Genomic DNA, 15,188 nt, shown 5'->3' on the forward strand with positions numbered 1-15,188 from the left:
CCTCTACCTGAAAGGATTCCTTTCTTTCACATATAACCTGGATACCACCCATCCTCCAGACATCCTATAGCCGCATTCATGTATTTACATGGGGGTGGGGGGTTTGACCTCCATGGCCAAAGTTACCTGAGCAAAGCAGACACTTGGTCCAAGTCAGGCTAGTCTGATTATTTCTCTATGGAAATTTAGAATTGGGATTTTGTGGTTGGTCTTTGTAATACATATACCAGAGAGTTATCATCAGCCATACTGTGCAGACCATATAGACTAAGATGTTTTTGTGCAGGGAGAGAATAATGAAGCTGATATCCAGAGTAGAAAGCAATGAAGGGATGGGAAGGGAGAAGGAGAGAAAGGAAGGAAGGGAGGGAAGGAGGGGGCAGAGACACTGAGCCCAGGTATATCCCTAGTTCCTGCTTCCTCCTTGCCTAGTTCTAAACAGTCCCTGGGGGCTGTGTGAGATTTGCCTATTTCACTTAAGATGGTATCCAGGGGTTCTAAAAATTATAACGGCCGGACAATTGTAGGAAGTAGATTGAAAGTAAAAGTTGCTCAGTCATGTCAACTTTTTGTGACCCCATGGACTACACAGTCCATGGAATTCTCCAGGCCAGAATACTGGAGCAGGTAGCCTTTCCCTTCTTCAGGGGATCTTCCCAACCCAGGAATTGAACCGGGGTCTCCTGCATTGCAGGCGAATTCTTTACCAACTGAGCTATCAGGGAAGCCCTAGGAAGTAGATTAAAATGATGCAGCTTCATAGCCCTCTTGGAGCAGAAGCCATATTTTCTTCATAAAGTCTAGTATTTCCAAGCCTACTTATTAAGTCTCATGTTGAGTTCCTTGTTTTACATTCAAGGTGATGAAGCTTGCCTTCCCTTTGAATTGTTCCTTCCAGACTTGTTTCTGCCAAAACAGCCTTTTCTGATTATAAAACAAAAGAAACAAAACTCACAACTGTTTCTGAAGCCACTGTCTGCCTGTGACAAAGCGCAGGTGCAAAATCCAACAGAAGCGGGACCAGGACGGTCGAAGGGCCGCCGCACACCCAAGAGAACACAGCGCAGGCAAAATACTGGGGCGAGAGGGCTGGCACATTTTATGGAGTCAGCAAGGATGAGGAAAAGTGGGGCTTGCATATGGGAAGCAAAAGTGACTAGTTCCAAAGCAAATGATCACTCCACTGATGAAAATGTGGAAACTGAGGACAGAGAGAGAAACCATCAAGGAGCCAAAAACCCAAACAGGGAGGCGGTGATGCTGCCACATCCTAGACGGGTGTCCCAGCCGTGGCACCAGGACACACTCTCAGCCTCCTGACCTTCTCGTCCTGGCACCCAGGGTCTTAGGAGTGGGAGGTGTGTTTAGAAGCTGTGTGCTGCTTGAGCACGCATATACGCACAGTGTACCACGGGCATAGGATGCTGCTGGTGCAGCCTCGTCTGTGGGGACAGAAAAGGGTAAGGCGGGCAACTGTTTAACTTAAATCCAGACAAGGCCACTTTTGAGAGGCACCACACAGGAAGCTGGGACAGCAAGAATAAACCTGAGCACATGTGCAAGATCCCAGGTAGCTGGCACGGCCAGATCCTCTGACCACATGAGGAGCTGGCCTGACATGCCTGGATCTGGCCTCTGGCTCCCCAGCACAGGTGGTGATCCTGGCATGGACTGCTGCCCACCACCTGAAAGGACTGGAACACAACTAACATGAGCCCTGAATGAAAGCAAACTCTGGGGCAGGAAGTGAGGAAGGAAAGTGCAAGCTTAGGCGAACAGGGTGGGGAGATGCCTGCTACGCGTGCTCTCCACATATTCACTGACAGCCCACTCTGGGCCAGGCCCTGATCAAGACACTGGGGTTTCTACAGAAAGTAAAACAGACAAAATCTCTGTCTCCACCCCTTTGCCCCCACCCAGGAAGGTGTTTCTCTCTGATAAGGGGAAAGCACATCAATACACGTGTACTATGTCAGCTGGTGTTCGGTGATAGGGATGAAAGTAAAGTTGGCAGAGGGCTAGGAAAGGGATGGACAGGGGACAGAAGGGAATGAAGGGCAGATGGATGGGCAGGACTGGGGGAGGGGTGGGGAACGCAGGTGAGATTGGGGTGGGGTGGTCTGCTCTCCAATGTTTAGAACTTTTTGGATTTCTGCTCTCCATCCATATTCCATATAGGGAGAAAAGATGTCCCTCAAGCGACCTAGGCAGAGAGAGCTTTCAGAAGGAGTGAGTGATGTGCACACACATGCAGCCTTGGGAGGCTGAGAGCACGAGCCAGCTGAGCAGAAAAAGGGACCATGGATCGGCAGTCTGTGATCATCCAACCCACCCCAGCTGACTCTCCAGATGTGCAGTGAGCACTTCTGTCTCCTGGATCCCCTCTTTCCTGCACCCTGTTCGCCCCTGGCTCATTTCTGACTCTGAAGTTCTGATTCATGTCTTTGCACTGCTCTTTCAGTTTTTAATTACATCTTGTTAACCAGGGAAGAAGAAAGAGATGGTAAAAAAAAAAGTAAGAGGGACAAGAAGAAGTGAAGGTAGAAAATAAGAAATACAGAGCCAGCTACACACCAAAATGCAAGGAAGATGAGAGACACAAAAAGATGAACAATAAAATAATAATAGAAGGCAAGCTTACTGGGTACCAATGACCTTCAGTGATTTACAAGTATTCTTTTTTATTTATTTATTTTAATTGGAGGCTAATTACTTTACAATATTGTGATGGTTTTTGCCATACATTGACATGAATCAGCCATGGGTGTACATGTGTCCCCATCCTGAACACCCTTCCCAGTTCCCTTCCCATCCCATCCCTCAGGGTTGTCCCAGTGCACCAGCTTTGAGTGCCCTGTTTCAGGCATCTTAAACCTTACGGCACTCCCATTTTACAGATGAGGAAACTGAAGCTCAGAGAATTAAGCTACTTGCCAAAGAGCATGTTGTGGCCAGTGGCACCAAGCTGGCCACAGCTACCTCATTATTGCGCTAGGTGGGAAAAGAAAGACAGTTATCCAGGCTGATGGGGTTGAGGGATTCTTGAGGGTTTCAGAGCTCAGCCACAAGGTGTTCTTAGGGCAGACCCTCTAAAACAGAGCTATTCTACCTACTAGAGAGTGCCTCTTTCAGTCCAGTAGATAAACAGAGATGCAGACATAAAACATGTTAAATAACAGAATGCTTTCTCTGTTTATCAGACAGCTTTCATTGTAGAGAGGAGCCTATTAATTTAACCATTCCTCCAACAAATACTCTTAGTTTCTAAAATGTATAAGTAATCCCAAGAATTTGACATTTAAACCAGCAACAAGCGCATTTGTATACATGTTGAAAAGTATGTAATTATTGCATGAAATGAGGAGCAACTTTAATTTGCTTCCAAAGCCTTTTGTTTCCAGAGCAGAATTTCAGTTTTTCCCAGACACGCTTTGTTTGGAAATCAAGGGCAGTAGATATGCCCTCAGGAGCACTGATGGGCGCCTTCTCAAAGAAGGGAGTGGGAGGGGTTCCGACCTCAACCAAGTCAGGAGTTTCTAGCCATTGCTGTTTTTAAAAATTGTTATTATTGAGACTTCCCTGGTGGTACAGTGGTGAAGACTCCATGCTGCCAATGCAGGGGGGATGGGTTCAATCCCTGATGGGGGAACTAAGATGTTACATAGCAAGGCCAAAATACAAAAAAATTGCAATTATTGCATTGTTTTTTAAAATTTGAAGTACAGTTGATTTACAAAGATGTCTTAGTTTCAGGAGTATGGCAAAGTGATTTTTTTCATTATAGGTTATCTATTCATTGCTTGGGATGAAGCTCCTGGGGAGAGTGAGGAAAGGGCTTTTCATTCAGGGAATAGTCCTGATGGGGGCAAAAAAAATCTTGCTCTAAAGTGAGGCATCAAGATCTGCTGGCTGATTCATGTCTCTGGTAGGAGGCCTCTCGATGAGAGTGCAGACAGGGCCTAGCAAAGCTTATTTGTTGATAAGGATGAGAATGTGCTTGCTTGTTCTTTTTAAATATTTACTTTATGCCAGACACATAATATCCTCAAATAATAACCCAACTTACAAATCAAGACAGTTTCAGAACAAAGCCTACTAGAAATGAATATAAATAAAAACTTACTGCAAAATTAAGATATAAAACAGATTCCAGGCAGATGTCAGGGGCCTTTGATAAGCACTTTCTTTCTTTGGTTAGGTCATGTTACTAAAACCTTACTGCTCTATTTATATCAGGGACCTACTTTTAGAATGTTCTTCTAAAGACCATGCAGAGTTCCCACTTAAAGTTGATTGTGGGTGGCGGGGGGCGGTGAGGAGAGGGCTGAATGAGGATAAAAGGGGCCAGGAGTGACAGAGGGAGCCACCCGATCCTGCCCCAGCCTCTCATTCTTAAGGACAGTGGCACGAGCAGTACCATTGAAAGCCACAATCAACTGACACAGCACTCAAGGGTCTGCTATGTCTCAAAGATGTCTATTTAAAACATGGAAGAGAAACGGTCCTGTCTGGCTTGCAGTCCCCTCTGACAACTCATCTGTTCTCTGCTTTCTTTTCTCTCAATAGCAGTAAGTTAGAAAAGATATTGTCAATAGATACAGACTTTTTAAACAAACATTTAAAAAGCTGTCAGTGTTTTTCAGTAATAATTAACATAGATCATGTTAGCAACAGAACTACTTGAGAAGATAAGGTTCAACTATCCTTTTGGTTTAAATGTTTTTATGTCCCATGCAGAGATCTAAGATGAAAAAAAGACTGAAATTAATTATGAAGTACCAATCAACTAAATACACTTGTGTGTTCTTCACACAAACTCAGACACAGTATCTATAGAGGAAAGCTATTCCAGGCAAACATACATTGCAATAGGGCAAAAGTCCAGCTGGATCTTAGAGCCAAAAGAATCAGAATTTTCAAGAGGGAGGAAAAAAAAAAAGGCAAGTCCAAGATCCATCCTCCCATTCATGGTAGTACAAATACAGGAGGCAAAGGATCAGGAATTTCTGCCAGAAGTCAGAAAAATACTTTCTTAAAATTAAAAAAAAATTAATTAGGGTAAGGATAGGAAAGCAGAAAAAGAGAAAAACATAAATTAGACCTGTCACTATTCAGTGATGCCCCAAATTAGAATTGTCACTACTCAATGGTGGGAGAAATAACAAGAGCCTTGGCATGGATAAGGACCTATCTAATGCAATTCTTCACTCTCATGCTAAATACGGAGGGCTGGATAACTCCATGCCTCAGTTCAATTATAGCATGCAAATGTCTGAGCTCCTTGCTTTCTAAAAACAGAAGCAGGGCAAACAGACCAAACAAACACAAATGTATATTTAATTGACACACATCTGTCTGTATGAAGGATAGGAAAGCAACAGAATGAACTACGTTTTCCTGGTCACTTCTGACAAATGGTTCTCCAGTTCCAAAAGTTTCTTGGGCTACTGACCCTAAAGTAAAAAGAATTTTAAAAAAAGAATACAATTTACATTTAGCTGCTCCTGTGTCTTCTTCCTTGATCCTTCATCTCCATTCTCTCCAACTTCCACACGGTCAGCCCCTGTGCTGGTGTAAAACCTCTAGCTCTGTCCTGTCTCTCCTGCACTCAAGGGCATCTCAAACCAGGCAATTTGGCATCAGAACCTCCTCCCAGCCCTTCTTGGAAAACACATCAGGGCAAAGGAAACAGGCCATAATTTTCTGACGGCCGGCCGTTTCTCCAAGTGCTAGTCTGAAATGAAGATAGTGGTATTTCCAGTTTATAAATACACATGGGAAAATCCACTTAACCCCCCGCCAGCTCTTCCTATCTTTTTGTTTGGTCTGGTGAGCAAGACCGAGGCTGGGACCAGAAGGAGCTTGGCAAGGCTGCCAGGGCGCCCCCTGCACCTTGAGCACAAACAAAAGCTACTGGATGGTATCTCCCGTCATCATTTGCTCTCACAGCTGTCTACACATAAACCCAAAGAGTTAGCATCCCTGAAAACAAAAGACAAAACACAAAATGTGAAACGGGCAACTGTTTCCACTTGCTCACAGATAACAGTATTCTTTACTGCTACTCCGAGTGGAAAAGTACCGCTTGATATTCACCAGATGACCTCTAAATGCCAAAGATTGGGCATGCTCTGTTTTTCTTTCACTGGACATGGGAATGTGGAGTGGAAATGGGCCGAATTCATTAGAACTCAGTTAACATACATAGAGGTGCTTCTGAGCATTAGCATCAAACAAACTGCTTTCTGAAATCTCCCATTTGATTTGATTCAGAGCAAGTAACTCAATGTGGAAAGCAGAAAATCTGCCGTCTCGTGACTTTACCAAAGCCCAGACAGAAACCATGGCCTGGAGCTCTCCACCTGCCCTTTTATAACAGAAGAAAGGATGCAGAGGTTCGCTTACCTTAAAGTTGTGTGTCTTCTCATAGTTGAAGTGGTTGTCGTTGTGTGTGAGGGCGGCCCTTCGAACCAGGGAGGAGATCTGTGGACAGGCAAAGAGTTTGAGAGGGGGCCAGAGAAAGGCGCCTTTGATTCCCACCTTCACCCCCAAGGCCACGGCCAGCAGCTCCTGGCGTTTTCTGCCTGGCTTAGGCTTCCGAACCACAGCACACTTCTTCTCATTCTCCAGCCACAGTTCCTCGGAGAACATAGTGACCGGACCCCAGATCTTTCTGGTTTCCTCTGCGGAGCCTGGGCAGTGCAGTGCCATCAGATTTTTTGAACGGCGGCTAATGTTAGGCAGCAGATTCGAGGCAGCTGCGTTCTGTCTGCAGGCCTGGGGCATGTGACCTGGAAGGGCCCGTTTGAGTGATGGAGAGGGCTCTGCGTCTGAATAAGGACAGGCCTGTTTTGTTCTGCGTTATTTCTTAAGGCCGACGTGTGCCTGGAACAATAGCACACATTCATGAGCGCAGCACCCCCCAGAAGCTGCATCCAGTCAGCCCCTGAGGAATCAGTGGAGGAGGCAGGGGCTGGCAGCTTTATTCCTCCTGCCACAGCGCACTGCAAAGGAGAGACCTCAAATACTTGCTAGCGTATTTCACACACACACACACACACACACACACGCACCCCCAACCAACTCTGATCTTCAAAGCCTGAGGCTGTATCCAATTATTCTGGGGCTCTGAACCCCATTCTGGGCTGAATTCCAGCAGATTAAACCTTTAAACCCTAATGACTGTTTAATCATATAGGGGATAAAGCCTGCGTCTCTTTAAAAAAAAAAAATCTGTCCCAGCACTTGAAAGCTTTATTTTTATTCTTATGCTTACATTAAATTAGAACAGTCTGACCACTGAATGGGGCATACAAGAACTGTATATAGCGTTTCAGCTCTGGGATCTACAGTTACAAGTTTAAAATAAGAGAGAGGATGTCTTGCCCCAGGATACCCCCATGGACTCCCCCACCCACCACAAACAACCCCTCCCATACAAAGAAGGCAGTATTCCTTAACTAAAACATCATCGTTTTTTTTTTTCTTTTAAATAAAACATTTTCAAGTTAATTCTGTTAGTATCCAAGCTAATGCCCTCCTGGCTTGTAAAAGCATCATCTGTTTGATGGTCTCTCTCGGGATCCTGGTTTTCTAGTTCCAGGTCTCTGCATTAATAGAAGTGAGGAAATCATTATCTCTTAATGAGTACTCCTAATCTGTTGGCAAAGTTTAATGCAGCTAATGCCAGACAATAAAATCAATGCTTTTGGAACTGGAAAGCAAGAACGTGGATGGCTGGACCATGATGCAGATGGGACTGTCCATGAGTTTCATCCCATCCTCTACGTGGCCCCACATTCCAGCCCTTCCAAGGAGCCACGGGGAGAGTAACAAAACACCAGTCTTTTCCTTGTGTAATTCTTTATTCCTGGCAATTAAATTCCAACTTGGTTCAGATGTCCTGCCTCTCATTTCACCTCCTTTTAACTTCTGATAATAATAACAATCAGTTTTTAAATTGGGCTTTTGAACACATTAACTTATTAAGCCAGACAAGATTCAGAATGTGTTAAGTGCACCGACTCATTTAATCTGCAGCTCATGTATATGCAAAATATACATTTTGCGGATGAGGAGATTAAGAGATATTTCAAGGACATGTAACCATGTAACTAGCTTAGGCAGCAGAGCCAGGACTAGAACCCAAAACATCTGCACCCAGCACCTGTGTTTGCAGCCCATACCCTGGCACCTAGGTCGGCAGTGCAGTGCTGCGTCGTCCACTGAGTCTTGCCAAATGCTTTATCTGAAATATTGGTCAAGTCTGCGCCCTCCTTACCATTCTTGTCCCACAATAACTCAGAGCCTAGATCTCTCTCCAGTCTACCTTACACACAGCTACCCAACAGTCTTCTTAGTCCACTCCACCTTTGCTCAGAAATGTCAGTGATTCCCCCTGGCTTGACTGAATCCTTATATTGTGGGTTTTACATGAGCTCATCTCAACCTAATCCATCTTATCTATTTTCCTATACTCTCCACCACAAATCCTACAAAACTTCTTCTCTGACATATTTAACTTGCCACCTTGGTAGCTTGCTCTGTCTTTTAGCATTTTCTAGCACCATTTCCATGTCTACATATTCACCAACCTTCACATTCTACCTCAAATACCTCCCTCTCCAAAAAGACTTCTCCAAACTCCCCACTGGAGGCAAACACTGCTTTAGAATCCATAGTGTTTTTCTCAGATTTTTCTTATTGCACTTAATCACTTTCTCTCTTAGAGTGACTTATAACAGGTCTTATAGTCTTCCATATTGAGAATCCACTGTGATACATTTTATGTCTGGTTCACTTTTTTTTCCTTCTACAAGAATGTCTAATAAGATTCCTTTCAGTTCAGTTCAGTTGAGTCACTCAGTCGTGTCCGACTCTTTGTGACCCCATGAATCGCAGCACACCAGGCCTCCCTGTCCATCACCAACTCCCGGAGTTCACTCAGACTCATGTCCATTGAGTCGGTGATGCCATCCAGCCATCTCATCCTCTGTTGTTCCCTTTTCCTCCTGCCCCCAATCCCTCTCAGCATCAGAGTCTTTTCCAATGAGTCAACTCTTCGCATGAGGTGGCCAAAGTACTGTAGTTTCAGCTTTAGCATCATTCCTTCCAAAGAAATCCCAGGGCTAATCTCCTTCAGAATGGACTGGTTGGATCTCCTTGCAGTCCAAGGGACTCTCAAGAGATTCCTTTAGCAGGCGTTAAATAAGTTGTCGGAAAGCACCTATACATGTAGGAAACCAGAATAATGGAGGAAGGTGCGCAAAAGTGGCTGCATGGAGTGGGTCTCTTGCCCCATCCATCACCATGCTTTAGCTTCCAAGGGTGTAAACCCCCAGGGGTCTGCCCTCCTGATGGTCTCCACCAGATTCCTTAGCCCTCCTTCCTGTTGCCCAATCCTAGAGGACATCTGGCACACACAGAGATTGAGTGAAGGTCTGGCATGCCTTTAACAGTCTTCTAGTCCTTAGCCTAGAGGCAAAAAGCCAGAGAGGAAGAATAAGGGTCTCTTCTCTAAATTTCCCAGCTAGCAAATCAAGACAGAGCTTTTGACAGCAAGTCATTCTGTGTGAGCACATATTCTGTGATCCGAATTAGATTAATCATATGGCGACATGGCTTTAGAATCTGAATAAAATAACTCTTTAAATGGAAAGTGGGCAAAAGGGGTCTCCTTTACCTTTTGGTGTGTGAATGGTTGAATACAAGCTTTAACATTTTTCTCATGTCTGTGCTTTTACTCTTAACAAGTACTTTTTATTTCTATTTGTGACAGGGATTTCTTTTTCAGATATTTGTTCAATAGAATTTACCCAAACACAAGATACATTCAGGCATGTAAACAGACACTGTTCACTTAAGATGCATCTTTATAGGGAACTGTTAAGGTTGGCATTTGAGCAAACATTATTCTGAGAAGTGTGGATGACCCCAGGTCACCCTCATATTAAAGGAAAAATGCTTACAAAAGTCACTTTGTAAAAACTTGCCTCTTAAACAGCCCCACTACATAGAGTTCTTATCCAAGCTCCTCCAGGACCACGGCTGGGTCTCTTCTATATCCCTACAAAGTCTAACACATGTTCTCTAATACACAGAGACAGGCTGGCCGTCTTTTTCTGACAGCAATTTCTATCTGACCTATTTTCATTTATATATACATAAGAGAAAGTGCATGTGCCTACAATCTCTGTTTAAATCAGGGATTGTCCAGCTTCCCTGGTGGTCAAGACGCTGCACTTCCGATGCAGGGGCCGGGGGTTCAATCCCTATTGTCCACCTTGGAACCACTGAAATTTGGGGTTGGATAATTCTTTGTTGTGGGGGCTGTCCTGTGTATTGTACAATGCTTAGCAGCATCCCTGGCACTACCCACTAGATGCCAGTCGCACCCGCCAACTGTGATATCACAAATGTCTCCAGACTGCCACATTCCTCCTCTGAGAAAAAACTGCCCCCAGTTGAGAATACAGGGGTTAGATTAATAACAAACATTTACAGCATACTTTCTCTGTGTCAGGTATTTAATATGCTAAGCACTTTGCATGCGTGCATGCTCAGTTGCTCAGTCATGTCCGACTCTTTGTAATCCCATGGACTGTAGCCTTCCAGGCTTCTCTGTCCATGGGATTCTCCAGAAAAGAAAGGATTGCATTTTGTTTCTCCAGGGGATCTTCCCGACCCAGGGGTTGAAGCCACATCTCCTGCACTGGCAGGCAGATTCTTTACCACTGAGCCCCCTGGGCCCTTCTAAGCACTTTGTATAAATTGGCTTAAGTTTTATAACCCTCTGAGGTAGGTACTGTTATAATTACCTCCACTTTACAGATGAGAAAATGGGAACTGAGCATTTAAGTGATTTGCTCAAGGTCACACAGCTGATAAGTGGTAAAGCTGAGATTAGAACCCAGGCACAATGCCTAGGTCTATTTTTTGGTTGTTTTTTGTTCCCCAAAATCAGTTTATTTTTTATTGCGATAAAATCAGCATAACAGCAAATCTATCATTTTAACAATTTAAAAGTATAATTCAGCAATTCAGTGGCATTACATACATTCACAATGTCCTGCAAGCATTACCACTCTCTAGTTCCAGAACATTTCCATCATTCAAAATGAAACCTTTTACCCAATTAAGCAGTCACTCACCATTCCCTTCTCCCTCCAGCCTCTGGCAACCACTAATGTGCTTTCTCTATGGATCTGCCTGTTCTGAATACTTTATATAAATGAAATATGCAATCTCTGGCCTTTTGTGTCTGACTTCTTACTTTTTATTGCTCAATAGTAATCCATTGTATGGATTACTATGGATGGTCCACATATTATTTATCCATTCTCCAGGGGGTGTACATGTGGGCTGTTTTCACCTTTTGGCTACTGTGACTACTGCTGCTAAGAATATTCTTGAAAAGGTTTTTTGTTTGAATACCTGTGCCAGTTCTTCTGGGTGTAACACTAAATCTATGCTTTTAACCACCCTCTAAACTGCCTCTCATCCAAATATTGTTCACATTTTGAAATATTCAGAGGCTAAAATGCCAGAATTACTCTCTTCCCCATAGTTAACTTGTTAACAACTCCCAGGACTGGTGTGGCCTGGTCTGGTTTCACTGAGGAAACTTTTGTTCTCACTGGGGCCTCTGCCGAAGCAGACACGACTTAAGATACTTCTGTTAGTAGGTGGGGCTATAAATAAGCGGTGAAATAAGCTCACCACTTCCCTTTTCCTTTTTTATAAATAAGGGCTGGGATTCTATTTTCTGTGTATGGCCTCTCACTGCTCTTTGTCTCCGTGATGAGGATCTTGCACCCAAGGAGGCGTCAGTAGCCAGAAGGCAGTGGAGGGTCTGTCAGATGAAGACAAGGAAGAAGAACGGGGTGCTGGGCAGGAGGACAAGGGGAACGAGGTGCACTGGGGTGCATGTGCATGGAACACGCTCAGGGGCGGTGGGAGAAACAGGAAGCCTTTCCCTCTGCTCGGGCTTTAGTAATCAAGCATCTTAAAAACATGGGGATCCCAGAAGCTCATGTAATCAAAGGTCCCTTCTCCACCTGGCTTCAGGCAGACCTGCATCTTGGCCTCTGGGGACCACAACATTCTGCCTTTGTAGTACCAATTTCTAGAAAAGTTGATTTACGTCAATCTGTTATTCTTCCATAGGCACGAGTAAATTTCTATGGTACATTTTAAGGAGGGCTTTTTGAAAATGTCATCATCAGTCCCAAGACAGTCTCTTCCCACCTATTCCAATCCCAGTCCTACTCCTCCTGGGGCCCCACTCACTTCCATCTCGGGTCTGAGTCCCCCGAAGGGGCTGAAAGCCTAAGCTATACCCCTGTTACAGACACTACCGCTGCCTCATGGCAGTATATGAAATGAAGATCAGTATTACTGATGCTGGTGAGGATGTCATGGGCACAGCTCACTAACAGAATGCTCCTGTTTGTAATAAGTGGCCCATTGCTGGGGAAAACACTGTCAGTGTATCAAATGCCTCATGTACATTGATCCAATGATTCTATTTCTAGGATGCTCTTAAGGAGGTCTTCAAACAAAGAATTAATAGATAGACACATATCATAAGAATAATAAGAAATGAGAAAAGGCTTAAACATTGAAGATGGGGTAAGGTTAAATACATTATGGTATAAACATGCAATAGAATATTAGGTAGATATTAATAAAGATGATTAAAATAACTTTCAGTGAAGAAGGGATATTCTCACCTAATATAATGTTAGATGAGAAGTAGGCTCATAAACCTAATATAGTATGACTTCAATCATGCAGAAAATACCAAAAAACACACCAAAATATCTTCAATATACCAAATATTGGTGATAAGGCAACAGTTCTAAGTAGAGAAATTTTAATTGACATTTATTTTCATCTTTATTCTTTCCTGTATATTTTGAGCTTCCTACAGTGATTGTGTTCTGATTCCATTATATAAAAATGCAAATTTTAAAAAGTACATTATAAAGACCTCAAATTTATTAGCTTTAGTGTACACAAAAGATACATTCCTAACATCACAAGTAACCTTTGAGCTCATCTAATCCCACCTGCTCTTTTTGCAGCTTCAGAGACTGAGGGTCAGGGAAGTTTAATGATTTGTGCCCCATCCCCAATAAGAGAGCTATTCCACAACTAGATCTAGAACCAGATCCAAACTCCAGTTTCTCTTGCCTAGAACCTTTGACAGTGAGCACTTCTTACACTTCTGGGATCTCAGGACCCACGGAGGTCTGGTTCAAACACAGACTGCTGGGCCCCAGGCTTTCTGGCTCAGTCAATGTGAGATCAGGCTGAAGAATCTGCATCCCTGACAGGCTCCCAGGTGACGCTGATATTGCTGGTCCAGGGACCACACTTTGAGGATCCTTTTCTCTGTACCTGTGGGTCTCAACCTTACATGATCATTAGAATCACCCGGGGAACACAAATGAACAAACAAGCCATGTTCAGGCTACACTCAGACCAATGATATCCAAATTTCTGGGGATGGGCCTGGACCTTTAAAAACTACCCCCTGGGAATTCTAATGTACTCCTACCATTGGAAACCACTGCACTCATCTGAAGCACTTCACTTCAGGGGGATTACCAGAGAAGATGGAAGTATGAATGGATTACATGCTATTGAAAACCACCCCTGCCATAGGAATCAATATCTTTTCAAACACAGAATGTGAAAATGTTTCTATTCATGCCCACCCAACCCCAACATCATGCCGCTTAGAACTCCACAGACTCTCAAAGGCAAAAATCCATACCATGGCCTTTATGAGCCTGTGTGGTGCCACCCTTCCAGCCTCTCCTCCCACCCTTTCTTCTGGCCACCTTAAGAATATATAACCATGAACGAGCAGTGTGATTTTTAAATTATTACCTATGACCACCCCCCCCCCCCACCAAGACTTCTAGCTTTATGAGATCAGATACTGGGTGTGCTCGGGTCACAAGCAGTGACCCCAGTGTCATACCTCAAACCTGGCACAAAGTAGGTGCTTGATAAATTTTGCTAAATGAATGTTCACAGCTATAAAATATCTTGAAGTCAAAGTACCACTGCAGAGGTTTATCATCATCAAAACCCAGTCATCCAGTCAATTCACTCTTGTGAGTCTCTAACATAACACCCAGGGGCCATGCCCTTTGGGGTTTCCTTCTGACCAAGCTATCAGATTTCTGGTATCACAAGAAGGGGTACTAGAAACAGGGGACTCTGCCCCAGGGCCAGGTCCTAAGGGTCACAACCAAATTCAGGACCAGAATATTAAAAGTAACATTGTATATTTGTGGTCTACATTATATTATATGGTATCTCTGTAATCAAGCAGACCCCTAGGGGCCTGAGACAGACACCCTGCCATCCATGTCCTCTGCCTGCCTCTTGGTTGTAGAAAAACTCTAGTCTTCAAGGCGTCCCCTGAGCCACAAAACCCTGGCTGAGGAATTAATGATGTGAACATGTAAAAACAAAAATAGCAGTTGGGCCAGGAGCACTGGTAACAATTTAAACAATAAATCAGCCATATGGCAGTCATAGAATCTTCAGTTCCTCCTAGAAGTACATCAATAGTAGTATCTAACACACATTCCTGAGTCATTTTGCAGATACTGAAGCCCCCGAATGAAAGCAGTTCACTACATGATGCCATAAGCATGTGGTCCCCACACTGGCTGGAAGGTAAGGACTGATCTTACTAACCCGTATGACGCTGCCCTGCTACCTCACCGTCAACCAATCAGAGGACTGTGCATCAGCTGATCACATACCCTGTGGCTCCCCTCCCTCCCCTTGCCTTTAAAAATGCCTCCCTGGAACCCTTTCGAGAATTAGCTGCACTGGAATCTGTCTGGCGCCTTACAACAAATGCTGCACTTTCCTTCACCGCAACCTGGGGTCAGTAGACGGGCTTTACTGCTTGAGGGTGAATGGAACTTTGGTTCAGTAACGTCTCTATTACATGAGGAAGGCAGAGCAGGCATTATTATTCTCATTTTACAGATGCAAAAACCAAGGTCCTAATGGAAATGGGGAATACGATCAGGTCTCCTGACTTTCTTCCCGTGGAAATCCCTGACCATTGCAGCCCATCAGTACTGGAAACTGCTCACGACTGACCTGGGGCTCCTTTCCTCCTCTCTGTTCCTAGAGGATTTATTACCAGCTTTTAA

General features: G+C 44.1%; 1 protein-coding gene across 2 annotated transcripts in view; it reads right to left on the minus strand.

Annotated features, from left to right (window-relative positions):
* Positions 1 to 15,188, minus strand: part of CHN2 (chimerin 2) — a 344,785-nt gene that overhangs the window by 40,039 nt on the left and 289,558 nt on the right. For both annotated transcript variants that reach the window (XM_006055669.4, XM_044946700.2), the window contains exon 7: positions 6,406 to 6,483. In XM_006055669.4, the coding sequence (XP_006055731.1) occupies positions 6,406 to 6,483 (78 nt within the window). The remainder of the gene's footprint in view (positions 1 to 6,405; positions 6,484 to 15,188) is intronic.

The sequence above is a fragment of the Bubalus bubalis genome, chromosome 8, assembly GCF_019923935.1.
Source record: "Bubalus bubalis isolate 160015118507 breed Murrah chromosome 8, NDDB_SH_1, whole genome shotgun sequence".
In the NCBI taxonomy this organism is placed as follows: Eukaryota; Metazoa; Chordata; class Mammalia; order Artiodactyla; family Bovidae; genus Bubalus; species Bubalus bubalis.